The following is a 15,537-nucleotide window of genomic DNA, read 5'->3' as shown; positions in this document are numbered from 1 at the left end:
ACCCCCAGCCACTGACCCCATAGTTACAGACCCACCTCACCCATCCTTCCACTCACCCCCAGCCACTGACCCCACAGTTACAGACCCACCTCACCCATCCCTTCACTAACCCCCAGCCACTGACCCCACAGTTACAGACCTGCCTCACCCATCCTTCCACTCACCCCCAGCCACTGACCCCACAGTTACAGACCCACCTCACCCATCCTTCCACTCACCCCCAGCCACTGACCCCATAGTTACAGACCCGCCTCACCCATCCTTCCACTCACCCCCAGCCACTGACCCCACAGTTACAGACCCACCTCACCCATCCTTCCACTCACCCCCAGCCACTGACCCCACAGTTACAGACCCGCCTCACTCATCCTTCCACTCACCCCCAGCCACTGACCCCACAGTTACAGACCCACCTCACCCATCCTTCCACTCACCCCCAGCCACTGACCCCACAGTTACAGACCCGCCTCACCCATCCTTCCACTCACTCCCAGCCACTGACCCCACAGTTACAGACCCACCTCACCCATCCCTTCACTAACCCCCAGCCACTGACCCCACAGTTACAGACCCACCTCACCCATCCTTCCACTCACCCCCAGCCACTGACCCCATAGTTACAGACCCACCTCATCCATCCTTCCACTCACCCCCAGCCACTGACCCCACAGTTACAGACCCACCTCACCCATCCTTCCACTCACTCCCAGCCACTGACCCCATAGTTACAGACCCACCTCACCCATCCTTCCACTCACCCCCAGCCACTGACCCCACAGTTACAGACCCACCTCACCCATCCTTCCACTCACCCCCAGCCACTGACCCCACAGTTACAGACCCACCTCACCCATCCTTCCACTCACCCCCAGCCACTGACCCCACAGTTACAGACCCACCTCACCCATCCTTCCACTCACCCCCAGCCACTGACCCCATAGTTACAGACCCACCTCACCCATCCTTCCACTCACCCATCCCCAGACACCCCCATCTCCAGCCTCTCCCGCCTCCCCACATACACTGCCAGCCCCCTGCTTCCCACCTGTCTGAATGCACCTGGCCTTGCAGGAGGGCCCCATGAACGTGCTGGAGGCAGGGGCCCTGCAGCAGCAGCAGCAGGTGTTGCTGAAGGGCTGCGGAAGCGGCGCGGGGGGTGCAGGGCGCGTGCACAGCATCGACGTGATCCTGGGATTTAGCAGGGATCAGGACTCGCTCCTGGGCCCCCTGCAGGTGCCCGGCCTCGCGGCCAGCAAAAGCAGCGCGAGCAGCCTGGGGGAGGCCAGCGGAGCGGAGCAGCCGCCGGTTCCCTGCAGCGCCCAGCCCCTGGGCTCGCACCCGGAGGAGGCGGCTCTGTACGGTAAATAGGTTCGCAAGTCACATCCAGCCGCCGGCGGGGGGGGCACAACCGGGTCCAGGCGCTCCAGGCCGGAGCATCCTGCCAGGCAGCCGATTCCCCGGCGCAGCGCCCGAGCCGCCCCCCAGCTGGGAGCTTCCCTGCAGCGCCGGGCGCGGCGGCAGGTTCAGGGCCGCCAACAAGCGTCCTCGCTCCGCGGCACGGTGCCGCGCAGCCAGCCTGGCTTGTGCCGTCGGGGCTGGGCGAGGCAGGCCAATCCCAGCGGCAGCCGGGCGCCCCGGGGCGGGGAGCCCCCGGAAAAGGGCCGTGCCCGGGTGTTGGGGGGTGGCTGGGGTCTGGGCTGGGTGTGAGCGCGGAGCCCCGGGCGCCTCCCTCCCCGTGTCTAGATCCAACTTTTTGGAGACTTTTTCTCTCTTTCCCAACGCGAAGAGCCCGGTTCCGCGGCGGCGCCTGGCCCGGGCCGGGGTTGTCCCCGCACCAGTATAATTGACGAGTCTCTGAAGCTTCGCCCTCTTGAAACTCCGGCTTTCCCCGGCGCGTTCCGGAGCTTTTCCTGCGCGCCTGGAGCCCGATCCCGGGGAGAGCCGCTCGCTGCCCTCCGAGTCCGCCCCCGGCGGTGCGGGCCCAAGCCTGGCGGGGGGGTCTGTCTGCCGGCTTGGTTCGGGTCTGTGATCCGGACGGGGCTCGGCAGCAGCCGCCCCGGGCCAGCCCGGAGTCACTCCGCGGAGTTTGGAGAAGAAGCGGGGCCCGACTCCGAGTTGTCCTTTGCCCCCGGCAGGGCAGAGGGACCGTAGGCTGCACAGCCCGGCTTGGCGGGGAGATGAGCCTGGCAGCCCCTTTAAGCGGCGCTGAGGGTTGGGGCTCGGGCTGAGCGCTCGGCTCCCCGGAGAGCCGTCGGGCCGGTCGTGGCAAGAAGTCTGGGAGCGGTGCGGGACCCAGGGGCGCACGGGGCTCGCGGTGCCCGCTCCGGGCCCAGGCAGTCTCGTGAGTCGGGCATTGGGCGCTTTCTTCCTTCCTCCCGGCAAGTCCCCTGCCGAGGTGTGGACTGGCCGGCCGCAGGGACGGGGTGGGGGGCAGGCGGGCAGGTCCCTGGCCTGCGTCGGGGTGCGCTGAGCGGCACCTCTCGCTCCCAGGCTTAGCGCCGGGGCAGCCCCGGCTGCGGAAGGGCAGGGCCGGCCCGGGGCATCCTCGAGACCCGCGGGTCATCTGGGCAGCGGCTGAACAACGAGTGAACAGCAAAGAGCCAACACCCGCTCCCGCCAAAGCTGGGGGCCGGGCCCCCAGAGACACCGGCACGATGTGTAATCTGCTTGGACCATCGAGCGTGGATCCTAGTAGGAACAGATCAGACACGGAAAGGGGCCTTAAAAACAGTGTTCACGTTAACGGAAAGAAATTCATAAGAACATTTAACTAACTAAAAGATACCTCTGTATACGTTAGTGTGTGTACACACGTGTGTCTGTATGTGTCGGACTACATATGTGTGTGCATGTGTATATGTAAATATGTGTATACTGTACCATAGATCAATCGATCATCTATCTATCCATCCCCATACACTCTATCTATCTATCTATCTATCCATCCCCATACACTCTATCTATCTATCTATCTATCTATCCATCCCCATACACTCTATCTATCTATCTATCTATCTATCCATCCCCATACACTCTATCTATCTATCTATCTATCTATCTATCTATCTATCTATCTATCTATCCCCATACACTCTATCTATCTATCTATCTATCTATCCATCCCCATACACTCTATCTATCTATCTATCTATCTATCTATCTATCCATCCCCATACACTCTATCTATCTATCTATCTATCTATCTACACACAAACATAGGAAGAGAGATCTTTTATTTCTTTTATCTTATTTAGTTAGTTACTTAATTTAATTTCCTTTTTAATTCTTCAAACACACACGTGTCTATATTATAGAGGTGTCTATACGTGTGTACAGATATAATGTACACACACATATATACAGTGGGATCTTTTATTTAGTTATTTATTTAGTTTTAGTTACTTAATGTAATTTCCTTTTGGACTTCTTTAGACTCACACATATGTGTGTATCTGTGTGTGCACATGTGTATGTGAGGAACACCACACACTCCAGTACATCATTATCCCAGCGAGATCTGATCACATTTCCCTTTGAAGAAATATCCTGGGATTATGTATTTTCATTTTATTTAAATGTTTGTATTAGATCCCTACCAATAGAAAGGAGCTGGTAATCCTTATCAAATGCCACAGAAAGATTTCAGATACACTGGATAAAAAGCTTAAAGACGAAATGTTCCAAGGTTTGAAAACGCTTATAAACACTCAGGGGGAAAAAGGTCATTAGCCAGAAACAGGGGGTGGGGGCAGAGAGGTAAAGAAACCAGGTACTTTTGAGGGAAGCCATGTTGATGGGCCTGTTATTCCCTCTGCTGTTTTCTCTCTGTTCATTTTGTAGTTAAAGGGAATAAATACCCTTCAGAACTGCCATATAGCAGAGCTGGGGGGTGGGAGCTAAAGGAGTCTCTAGTTTTTCTACCACTGGTTTCCGTAGTTTATCTGCATTTTTATGTCATAGAATTTCAAGTGCCATATTATCTCCAGCAAGTAAAGATTGTCCAGATCTAATTAATATTTTAAAAGAGAAACACCACAAAGGTGGTGAACTTTAAAAAAAAAAATTTGAGCAGGTTAAATCTCAGTTTATATTTGTGATTTTTTTCAGACACTCTATAGCGGATTTTTCTTTTTAAAAAATCTTACTTTAGCCTATTTCTATTGCATCTCTGAAATGTGGATGTTACCGGTCAGACAACTGCCTGTCTTTTTTCAAGACAACTGCAGGGATTAGCTATGAGAATTTCATTATTTTCTTAAGTAGCAGAGGGGTAGCCCTGTTAGTCTGTATCCACAAAAACAACGAGGAGTCCGGTGGCATCTTAAAGATTAACAGATTTATTTGGGCATAAGCTTTCGTGGGTAAAAAAAACCACAGTGGTTTCTTATGCCCAAATAAATCTGTTAGTCTTTAAGGTGCCACCGGACTCCTCATTATTTTCTTAGGTGATCTGTACTGAATGGACAAATATATTGTCAAAGACATTACAAGAGAATTTTTACTTTGCTCTGCTAAGTCAGTTAGTAAAAGACAGAAAAAAGAAAATGATTTAAACTGAAAGAATTAAAAATCCCATGCTGATTGTGATTTACAGCCATATTAAGTTAAGGTTTGAATTAATTTACATGGCAGGTGGTTTATTAATTTGAGCTTTCATATGAAACTTATTTTTAATTTTTGTTTTTCATATCATTTTTCTCCGTTCTTGACAGGAAACTAAATTGTGGAAGCTTATTTTTAATATGCATATAATTAATAGCTTTCACAAAGAATGTCATAATCACCCATGTAAAATAGATCGATCGATAGATTCCATCGATCTATCTGCATTATATATATAATCTTCAGAACCTCATCTGGTGAAAAATCAGTGTGGTTCCATTGAAGTCCATCTGATTTACCCCAGATAAGAGTATACTTGACTCATTAACTGGACAGGGCGTTCCCAAACCCTGCCTGTGTTACGAAAATCTGCACTCCATTGATGAAATTCCACTGTTGTAATTCCAGCCCAGTGGAATGACACCACCATAGTTTATTCTGATAATAGACCAAAATAGTTATAATGTGCAAATTTCCTTCACGTAGGCAGGATCATAGACAGTGAAAGAAAATGCCTTTGGTGTTAGTGATTAATCACAGACACACACTGAAGCTCCCTGGCTCCGTACTAGATTAAGCTAGATCCTGCAGTCATTGCACAGCCAAAGCTCCCACTGCAGTCACTAGGGATCAGATCTATTCATCAGCCTGGCTTTTTGTCTCACTGATGTTTAAACAAAGAGTAAGTGTGAAAATATACCTGTGGGTGTATTCTCATTGGGGTCACTGCACTGTATCCATTAGGTTCTGACTCTGTATAGGGCGCAGAGGCACCATGGCCGATCCTCAGCTGGTGTAAATCAGCTTCAGTGGAGTCATGCTGATTTACACCAGCTGACGATCTGGCTCACTGCCTCTGTTTAATGCTGATGGGGTTGGGCTTTGAAATCAGAGGGAGCAGACCATCATTTAATAGGGAGTGGAGTGTATGCTGCTATATTTGCACGTGACAAGTGGGGAGAGTTGCAAGCACTTTGGAGGCCAGGATTAGAGTTCAGAATGACTTGTCAAATTGGTCTGAAATCAACAAGATGAAATTCAATAAAGATTAGTGCAAAGTACCGCACCCAGGAGGAGGAAGAGCAGAGACAGCTACAAACTGGGGAAGAACTGGCTTGGCATAGTACTGCTGAAAGGTATCTGGGGCTTAGAGTGGATCCCCAATTGAATACGAGTCAGCAATGGGATGCAACTGCAAGAAAAGCGAATATCATTCGGGGGTGTATTAACAGGGAAGACACTGGAGGTAATTGTCTTGCTCTACTCCGCACTCAGAGGACTGGGCACCACACTTTAAGAAAGATGGAACAAATTGCAGAGTCCAGAGGAGAGCAACAAACATGATAAAAGGTTTAGCAAACCTGAGCAATTAGAGAAAGTTTAAAAACTGAACATGTTTAGCCTTGAGAAAAGACGACTGGGTGGGGGGTGGGAGGAGGCGTTGTTACAGAGCGGGCAGGGACCAAGTGTTCCCCATGTCCACTGAAGGTAGGGCAAGAAGGGATGGACCTAATCTGCAGCAAGGGAGATTTAGGTTAGATATTAGGAAAAACTTTCTAACTCTAAGGCTCAGTGAAGCTCTGGAACAGGCTCCCCAGGGGGGCTGTGGGATCCCTGTCATTGGAGGGTTTTAAGAACAGACTGGACAGACACCTGTCAGGGAGGGTCTCAGTTTAATTGGTCCTGCCTCGGCGCAGGGGGCTGGACTGGATGACCCTTCCAGCCATGCATTTCTGTGAGACAGGCTCTTGCCTCTAGATCACCCAGGGTCTGAATCAGACCTCATTAAAGTCTCCTCCAGTTTAATGGAACTGGCTCAGGCCCTCATTTCCCATGGCAGCCTTGTCCAGCCATCCTCTCTCAGGCTGGGGAGCACGGCTGTTTGAAAGGACCACGTTCCATGGGGATGTCTTTATGGTTCTAGTTTGAGTATGTCCAGGTTCTCTTGCAAGGGACGCTGGCATTCAAGCAATCCTGCCCAGTTGCTGTGATGCTGCAGTGCTGGGCACAGCGCTGCCGGGAGGGTGCCTTGCCCCCTTGTGCACATGCAAACACAAATCCAACCCTGTCGAAGCTAATGGCGAAACTCCCATTGACTACAAGGGAATTAGGATTTTGCGGGTAATAAGTATCTGGCACCTCCTCGGAAGCTCCCAGAGCAGAGGTCACATGCTCTCGCTTGCCCTCTTCCTGCATGTGAACCATGTTACTTAACTGCTTTTGTTGGACAATCTCAAAGTGCTTCACTATGTGGAGTTTATTTTATAGATGGAGGAAACTGAGGCACTGAGAGGGGAAGAGATGTGTCCAAGGGCACACGGCCAGTCAGTGGCAGAGCCGGGACTAGAACCCAACGTGCTCAAAGCCAAGCCAAGCCAAGCCCCTTGCTCTCTCCACTAGAGAATGCTGCAAGTCCTATAGCCTACTCCTGTGGTTTGGGTATCATCACAATGGGCAGCTGTGGGACCCACTCTGATGTTGGAAGGGGAGGACTGTGACTTTGTACAGGGAATAAGCAGCAGGAGCCGGTCGACTCTTAAAGAAATGAACAACCTGTTTCCTTGGAGGAGAATCCATCAATCTGTCTGTCCGGGGGCCAGCTTCACAGTGCACTCTGGTTGCTTTGACCACTCTGGTGACACAAAGCGGCTGAAATGCCAGGTTCACTGGCCAGGTTTATGGCTGCTCTGTGGTGCTGGAGTGGCACAAAGCAGCCGGGAGGTACTGGTTTATCTGGACTTCATTGCTGATGCCCCTCTCCTAGTGCTGTCTCAGTTCCAAGAGTCCCTTGTGAGTGAGGGTTGGAGATGTTTTGGAAAGTCAGAGCTGCTTGGAACCTGAACGTTTCCCATGAGATCTTGGCAGCGTTTCAGGGGAGTGGAAGGGAATAGCTAGGAAAGGATGAATAAGGGTGAAGTGCCCAGAAAGCTGGACCATGTTGTGCCATGAATCTCTACTGGGCTCACAAACGAAGCAGGAGGGATCTGGGAAGGTATCCAAGGAACAGGCAACAGTGGCCTGAAGTGTGCTGATGAGTCTGTGTCCAGTACTGAGCAACTGCACTAGCTGGATCCGGAGGAATGCTGCATTTGAGTTCCCTGTGGCGCTGTTTGCAAGGGCAGGAGGGCTAGCCCCTCTGTCCAGGTGGGTAATTGCTTCACTTCCCCCAGGCACTTTCATTTAGGGCTGGTCTGCATGCAGGTTTTGTACTGATGCAGTAATCCGAGCACAAAGCTTCTTCTCAGCGATGCACAGTTCCTACCCAATATACAGTAGAACCTCAGCGTTCTGAGCACCTCGGGAATGGAGGATGTTCATAACTCAGAAACGTTCAGAACTCTGAACAAAACGTTATGGTTGTTTTTAAAAGTTTACAACTGAACATTGACTTAATACAGCTTTGAAACTTTACTATGCAGAAGAAAAACGCTGCTTCCCCTTTATTTTGTTAGTAGTTTACGTTTAACACACTCTATTTGCTTTGTGTGTGTGTTTGTGTGTGTGTGTGTGTGCTGCTGCCTGATTGCACAATTCCGGTTCCAAATGGGGTGTGTGGTTGACTCGTCAGTTCGTAATTCTGAGGTTCTAGTGTATGTAAATCAGCACAAACACTCTGTGCAGGCTGATTCTTCCTCACTTACTGGCCTGAAACTGTTGTCCAGTGCCGCTATGCACTTTAAACAGCTGTCACCTTCCACCCCAGAGGTGGCTGCCTTTCAGTGGCAGGTTAATTGATCCCTAGATATAGTTTTCACCTTAACAGTTGCTACTTAATAGTAATTCTTAAGTTGCTCCTGCTGCAGCTGTAGTGTGACAGAGGGACCTGTCTGGGTCTCTCTAGTGAGCTGCAAGGCTGGTGTTCCCTGCCCAGCTCCGATCTAACCCCTAACTACTGTCCCTGCTGCAGAAGCCAACATGTTCCTAAATAAATGCGAGGGAGAGCTGAGTGAGCTGCGGAAGAACATGGACAGCGAGGGCACCACGCCGGAGAACACAGAGGAGGAACAGCCCAAGAAGAAACATCGCAGGAACCGCACAACCTTCACCACCTACCAACTGCATGAGCTGGAGAGGGCCTTTGAGAAATCCCACTACCCAGACGTCTACAGCCGGGAGGAGCTGGCCATGAAAGTCAATCTGCCGGAAGTCAGAGTGCAGGTGAGGGAGGGCCAGACGAGCCTGTTACTCCTGGGCACCAGGTTAACCAATGCTGTATGCAGGAGCCTTTCACCACTAGGTCACTGGTTCAGTCCAGCTCAGTTGAATATGTGTGGAAAATTTCATGAAAATGAGAAAATTTCAGTCATGCCTGCAATTTTCTTGTTAAAAGTTTAATTTTATTTTTAAAAGTCAATTTTCAACACACACAAAAACTTTTATGCAAAAAAATTTCATCCAGTTCTGAAAATGATGCCTTAATGTTAAATGTCTCACAAAGCCCTTTTGCAGACTTAACAAACCATAGATACTAGAATGACTCTGGCCACCACTGAAATGCAGCCAGCTCTGGGGTGAAACGCAGAAGCAGCTATTTTGCACCACACAGCAACGCCGCAGGCGAGCTTAGGATAGAAAGTGAAGAAGTGTATTAAATCACATTGAAACTGCATTTAAGGAAGCAGGCTGGAATTTAGGCCAGGCATGGGGACAACCCCCTTTGCAGGAGAAACCACAAGGGGTCTTTCAGGACCACATGTGGTCAGGAGTCAGGATCCTAGTTTCCAGGACATGGCTCATCTTTTTGAATGGGGTCTGAGCTGGGCCACAGTCGCACATTAAGTTGAGCCAGGGTTCATTACCTCGGTCTCTCTCTCTAGGGGAGGCAGCATGTGCGGGAGAGGGAGAAGAGGAGAGACCTAGTGCACAGGCCTTCATCGCCCCCTGGGGCTTGACTCTAAGAGTGGCACTGGCCTTGCACCAGGCCTGAGGGTGGCTATACGCACGGCCCCGTCGGCTACAGCACTACCAAGCCACCAGTAGGTGGGAGGAGGGATTAGTGTGCAGGGGGAGGGTGACCAAAGAGAGAGGGGGATGTCCAGGGGATCCATAGCCATGAACTTCACAGCAGATCCTGCTGCTCCATAAACTCAAGCCTCTAACACCTGAGCTAAAGGAGAATCTCCACGAGCTCTTAGCAGTTCAGACCCTATGACCCACAGCTGAGCAGTTCCTGTTCTTTCTAATAAGAGGCAGTGGTGTGCGCACACGCACACATTCACACACCAGCCAAGTCTTTACAGTATCACTGGTGCCTGGGGCCCGCCCCCAGACCAATTCCATATAAATGAAAGAGAAGGGCAGTATTTTATTTTCTTCAGTAGATCTTTGTCATAACCAATGTGGAAACAAGTGATTGGCTAGTAAAACACAGGGCAGAACAGGAGTTTCAGTCAATGTTTGTTCATTCCCCACAAACTCCAGCAATGGGTAAGGCGGGAATGAGGGGATCAACTAGCTCCTTATTAAGTTGGAAACCACCCTGAGTAATTAAACAAGAAAATCAATTAAAAGGTAATTAACTGCATGCTATACATGGTTATAATACATGTATATTCCATGGCACTTTCTAAAGGATTAACAGACATATTAATAAGCATGTTCATCCAATTAAGTTTAAACCTACCACCAATGGCCTCCATGCTGGGGGATAAGATATTTTGGTATTTGATACTGATACGATTGGCGTGATTTCTAATTAAAATGTACAGCGAAATTCGGTTGATTCACTCAAAAGACCAGCCAGCCCATGGCAGATCTGTGAGTGGTATAAGTTAGCAAGAGGATGGATCTAGACTGTTCTCAGTGGTAGCTGATGACAGAACAAGGAGTAATGGTCTCAAGTTGCAGTGGGGGAGGTTTAGGTTGGATATTAGGAAAATCTTTTTCACTAGGAGGGTGGTGAAACACTGGAATGCGTTACCTAGGGAGGTGGTAGAGTCTCCTTCCTTAGAAGTTTTTAAGGTCAGGCTTGACAAAGCCCTGGCTGGGATGATTTAGTTGAGGATTAGTCCTGCTTTGAGCAGGGGGTTGGACTAGATGACCTCCTGAGGTCCCTTCCAACCCTGATATTCTATGATTCTATTTTTGATTCTTTGACCTGTTTTTCAAAGATACAAGGGTGGCGCATTTTTCAGGTGTGTTGTTCATTGATTTTGATAACTGATGTTCAGTTTTAATTAGATATGATGAGACTTCATAGTATGGGAGCACAAAAACACTGCATCATGTAAGACAGTATAATAGCATAGACACAGCATCTCTTCATCCGTTGCTTTCACTGGTGGCTGAGTCCTGGGGGCCCAGTTGCCAAGCAGGTGTAGCTAGAGATTGAGGGGGCTGATTCGCAGCTGGTGAGGATCATATGACCATAAGAACATCAGAACAGCCACACTGGATCAGACCAAAGGTCCATCCAGCCCAGTATCCTGTCTGCTGACAGTGGCCAATGCCAGGTGCCCCAGGGGGAATGAACAGAAAAGGGAATCATCAGTTACCATTTACACTAGTTGAAGATCTGCCCCTGGAATGGTCACTGACTAGAAACAGGAAGTGGAGCAGGCTGGTCCAAGCTGACTGAAATGCAAACTGGAAGCATTTCTGCAGCCCATTGGTTTTGATAAACCCAAAGTGTTACTAGCAGCATGGGGAAGAACATTTTAAACACATTGATCTCTGCTGTAACTGAACTGAAAGCACTAGGAATGAGTTAGGCCCATGAGTTTGAACTAGGGCAGCCAACTTGACACTATTTAAAAAACGGACACTCCAGCAGGAGAGCTGGCACCTCCCCTGCCCTGCCTTTTCCCCCTCACTCTCGCCCCTGCCCCGCTTCTTTGGTCATGAGTGCTTAGGGTGACCAGATGTCCCGATTTTATAGGGACAGTCCCGATATTTGGGGCTTTTTCTTATATAGGCACCTATTACTCCCCACCCCGTCCTGATTTTTCACACTTGCTGTCTGGTCTCTCTAGGAGCGCCCAGCCTTTCATGGGGGAAAGAGATATGGGACGGTGGGGAGGGTCAGTGAAAGGCAATAGTGGGGAGGAGTTTCTAAGGGGTGACTTGATCCTGGTCTATAAGTCCTATATGGGGAGAAGAGTATCAGGGGGTAGCCGTGTTCGTCTGTGTCCACAAAAACAACAAGGAGTCCCGAAAGCTTATGCCCAAATAAATTTGTTAGTCTTTAAGGTGCCACTGGACTCCTTGTTGTTTACGTGGGGAGAAGATCTTTGACAATAGGGGGCTTGTTAATCTGTCAGACAAAGGCAAATCATGATCCAGTGGCTGGAAGTTGAAGCGAGACAGACTCAGGCTAGAAAGAAGGTGCTAATTTTTAACAGGGAGCAACCGACCTAGGGATGTGGTGGAATCTCCATCACTCGGCGTCTTTAAATCAAGACTGGGCACCTCTTTCTTAAAGATCTGCTCTAGCTCAGTGACAAGATCTGGGCTTGATGCGGGAATCACTGGGTGAGTTTTTTTGACCTATGACATCCAGGAGGTCAGACTAGATGTTCACAATGATTCCTTCTGGCCTTCAAATCAATGACTGTGATCTAAACTAGAGGAGTTAACATGAGACTCCCCTCTCCACACACACACACTCCCTGAGGAGGAATAACTGGCTCTGAGCAGCAGCTTTGGGGAAAAGAATCTTTTACTGAATGTCCAAATGGCCCTTTCACTGATTACCCCTATTTTTCCTCTCTAGTTCACATCACTCCTCACAGTGTTTTTTCCTTCTCTCTGCTACTTATTATTTAACTCCACAAAGTGCTTTGGGGGAAGGTTTAAAGGAAAGATGCTATACAGGATTGTGTGGCATCGTATTATCTAAATCATCCAAGAGTGACTTCCCAAACGAGGGGCCAGATCCTCCCTCAGGAGTTAAAAAATCAACAAGCCTTTGGCCTGCCTAAAGACTTCAGGATTTTATAGCCAGCAAATGTAACACAGTAATAATGTGTGGGTAGTCACAGAAACATCACTCAGAATTGACAGGTTCTGGTGCTGCTTGGGTACTAAGCGTGGGAAAGAACTGGCTGGTGTGTATGTGTCAGCTCTGCCTTCTACAGGTGGAATCAGAACTGCTCAGCCGGGCGGCCTAGGCCATATATTGCAGGATTCTCCTTTAGCTCAGGTGGTAGAAAGGGTGATGTAGGGGCAGGAGACTCTGAGTTCTCTCCTCATTGCAGCCACAGAGTTCCAGGTGGCTGTTGTAGGCAGGGGTCCGACAGTCCTAGGCTGCAGTGTGGAATGTTGGTGGAAGCTGGTGGGCTAGGACCGGGGCAGTTAGTCACGCTCCAGCCTCTCCTCTTGCAGGTGTGGTTTCAGAACAGACGCGCCAAGTGGAGGCGGCAAGAGAAAATGGAAGCCAGTTCAATGAAACTCCACGACACCCCCATTTTGTCCTTCAACAGGCCCCCAGTGACCGCCAATGTCGGGCCCATGAGCAACTCCTTGCCTCTGGACCCTTGGCTGACTTCCCCCATCTCCAGCGCTACCACAGCCCACAGCATTCCAGGTTTCATGGGGCCCACCCAAGCCCTGCAGCCCGCCTACGCCAGCCACTCCTTCCTCAACACTGCACCTCCCATGGCTCAGCCCATGCAGCCCATGGCACCCACGCCGTACCAGTGCGCCACCCCCTTTGTGGACAAGTACCCTCTGGAAGACGTCGACCAGAGGAGCTCCAGCATCGCGTCCCTACGGATGAAAGCCAAGGAGCATATTCAGACCATTGATAAAACCTGGCAGCCTATTTGATTAATGATGCCCCCTCCTATCCTCCTGCAACTCTCCCGTCTCCTGCTCCCACCAGGCTGGCTACTCTGCATCCTGGATTGCTCAGAATGGATGTTGGATGTTGGTGTTTCCCTAGGGGGACTGCCAGGCCTCCCCATGCAGCACCCTGTCTGGCTGCTACCAAACGTCCCAAGCCAGAGCTCAGTGCAGCGAGGCAGGGCAGGAATCCTCCCCACATACCGCTGCATGTTAGAAGGGTCTCGGGGTTGAAGTGATTGGCATCATGAGCAAGGAAGCAGACGTGGACACTAGTGAATGGGTGGCACGGCCGAGATCTTGTGTAAAGGAGACGAGTTTCCAAGAGGAACAACGTGACCGTCCGAGCCAGCTCAGCTCCGTAGAACCAAAGGGACAGTTTGTGTTTCCTTTGTTTTGTTTTCAACCACAGAGAGCCAGATCCGCAGCTGGTGTCAATCACTGGTGCTACGGTGATTTGCACCAGCTGAGGGGCTGGGCCTGTCTCATCTTTCCCTAGGCACGCTTCCAGAATATCCTTTCAGGGTCAGCACATGGCAGAGGTGAGAGCAGGCAGAGGATCGAGCTCAAGGCAGGGGCAGCTCTCAGGCCTGTGTCATACACGTCAGACTAGATGATCGCAATGGTCCCTTCTAGCCTTAGCATCTATGAGATTCCATGCCTCCAGAGCCCCGTCTCTCACTCCTGGGAGTGGGGCTACATCCCCCTGTACCTGTGGCTGGCACAACCAATTGGCCAGGTCCTCTGCGCTTACACCTGGACTCTCGCACAAACCTCTTGTCAGTTCAAACCCACTGTCCTCCAGCAGCCTGTAGCGACCTTCCCTGGACTTGAGGAATCATCTCAGGGTTCTCTTCCCTCAGCCCTTTGTCTTTATTGTTATTCATTTTTTATGCTGCAGATTTTAAAAAAACAAAATGAAATGATCTAGTTTCCTAGAGAATATTTTTGTTGGGTATTTTTTTTAGCTATGTCAGAGAGTGTTGCTGATTCTGCTGGTAAATGCAACTATATACATTTATGGTTGTATTCAGAGTAAACACATACAAAAACTCAAACCCGTTCTGAAGTACGGGACCTGTTAGTTGACTATTGATGCCAGTAATATCGGAATAATACACCACTTGTGAGTGACAACGTAACTAGTGTATTTCATCCCAAAAGATCTCTAGTGTTCCTTACAAACTGTGTTGTATGTAGGACTCGCTTGATCCACAAATGAAGTGCAGCTACTTCTGGTGTGGACCATGGTCTGACAGCAGCATTCCGGTAAGGGAGCGCGTTAGGGAGGCAGAATGTGTCAGTCTGAGCTGTAGTTTGACCAGCACCATTGTTCTTCTAAGAAATGCCAGAGGGTTTCACGTGGGAACTCAGTTTTCTGACAGTTAGTTCCATGTCTGTGCTTTGAATCATAGAAATGATGAGGCAGAAAAGTCCATTTGGGTCTTCTCTGTTTTTTCCTGCAGGAAGTTTTGCAGTTGTCTTGTCCATTCGTAGAAGTCCCAAGTGTTGAAGCTCCAGTCCACACCCTTGGGAGACAATCCTATCGTCTCCAGCCGGCCGCCACTTTCCCTGACATTCAGCTTGATTCTGAGCGAAGACGGCCCGTTTTTCTGGTTGCTTTCGCTCTCCTTAGCTGCATTCCCATTGCATCATGCCAAGGTGCTCCCAGACCCTCTGCTTCATGCTCCTTCCAAACAGCAGGGCCAAAAGAATGCTGCCAGGCTGTTTTCAGGAGGTGATCCTGGGTACTAATTATGTATCTTATGGCAGTCCATAGAGGCCGCAGCTGAGCTCCAGGCTCCATTGTGCTAGGCGCTGTACAGACACAGAACAAAGACATGGTCCTTGCCCTTATCCAAATAGAATCTGGACTTCACAGTACGTCTGCTCTGCAGCTGGGAGCGAGTCTCCCCGCCCGCCCGGGTAGACAGCCTGGTGCCATAGCATGCTGTATGGAGACTCCAGCTAGCCCCTTGAGCTAAGACTCAAGGCGTTGGGTGAGCTGCAGTGCCTGAGCGGCCGCCCCCACGCTGCTATTGTGAGCACGCTACCTTGAGCCTGGCTAGTGCGAGTCTGTCTACCTGGGCTGGGAATCTCGCTCTCCGCTGCAGTCTAACCATGTGTCCCCCCAGCCTGGTGGCTGTGGGACCC

The 15,537-nt window shown here is 50.1% G+C and overlaps 1 protein-coding gene across 1 annotated transcript; it reads left to right on the top strand.

Annotated features, from left to right (window-relative positions):
• The first annotated feature begins 989 nt into the window (after positions 1 to 989).
• LOC102940444 (retinal homeobox protein Rx1) lies at positions 990 to 14,420 on the top strand. The gene is made up of 3 exons (XM_037885776.2): positions 990 to 1,360; positions 8,510 to 8,760; positions 12,925 to 14,420. The coding sequence occupies exons 1-3, from the start codon at positions 1,054 to 1,056 to the stop codon at positions 13,366 to 13,368; spliced, it is 1,002 nt and encodes a 333-aa protein (XP_037741704.1). The 5' UTR covers positions 990 to 1,053; the 3' UTR covers positions 13,369 to 14,420.
• Positions 14,421 to 15,537: the final 1,117 nt, after the last annotated feature.

Source organism: Chelonia mydas, chromosome 25 (assembly GCF_015237465.2).
Source record: "Chelonia mydas isolate rCheMyd1 chromosome 25, rCheMyd1.pri.v2, whole genome shotgun sequence".
NCBI classification, from domain to species: domain Eukaryota; kingdom Metazoa; phylum Chordata; order Testudines; family Cheloniidae; genus Chelonia; species Chelonia mydas.
Note: the sequence above shows the minus strand (reverse complement) of the source record. Positions and strands in the feature narration are given on the sequence as shown.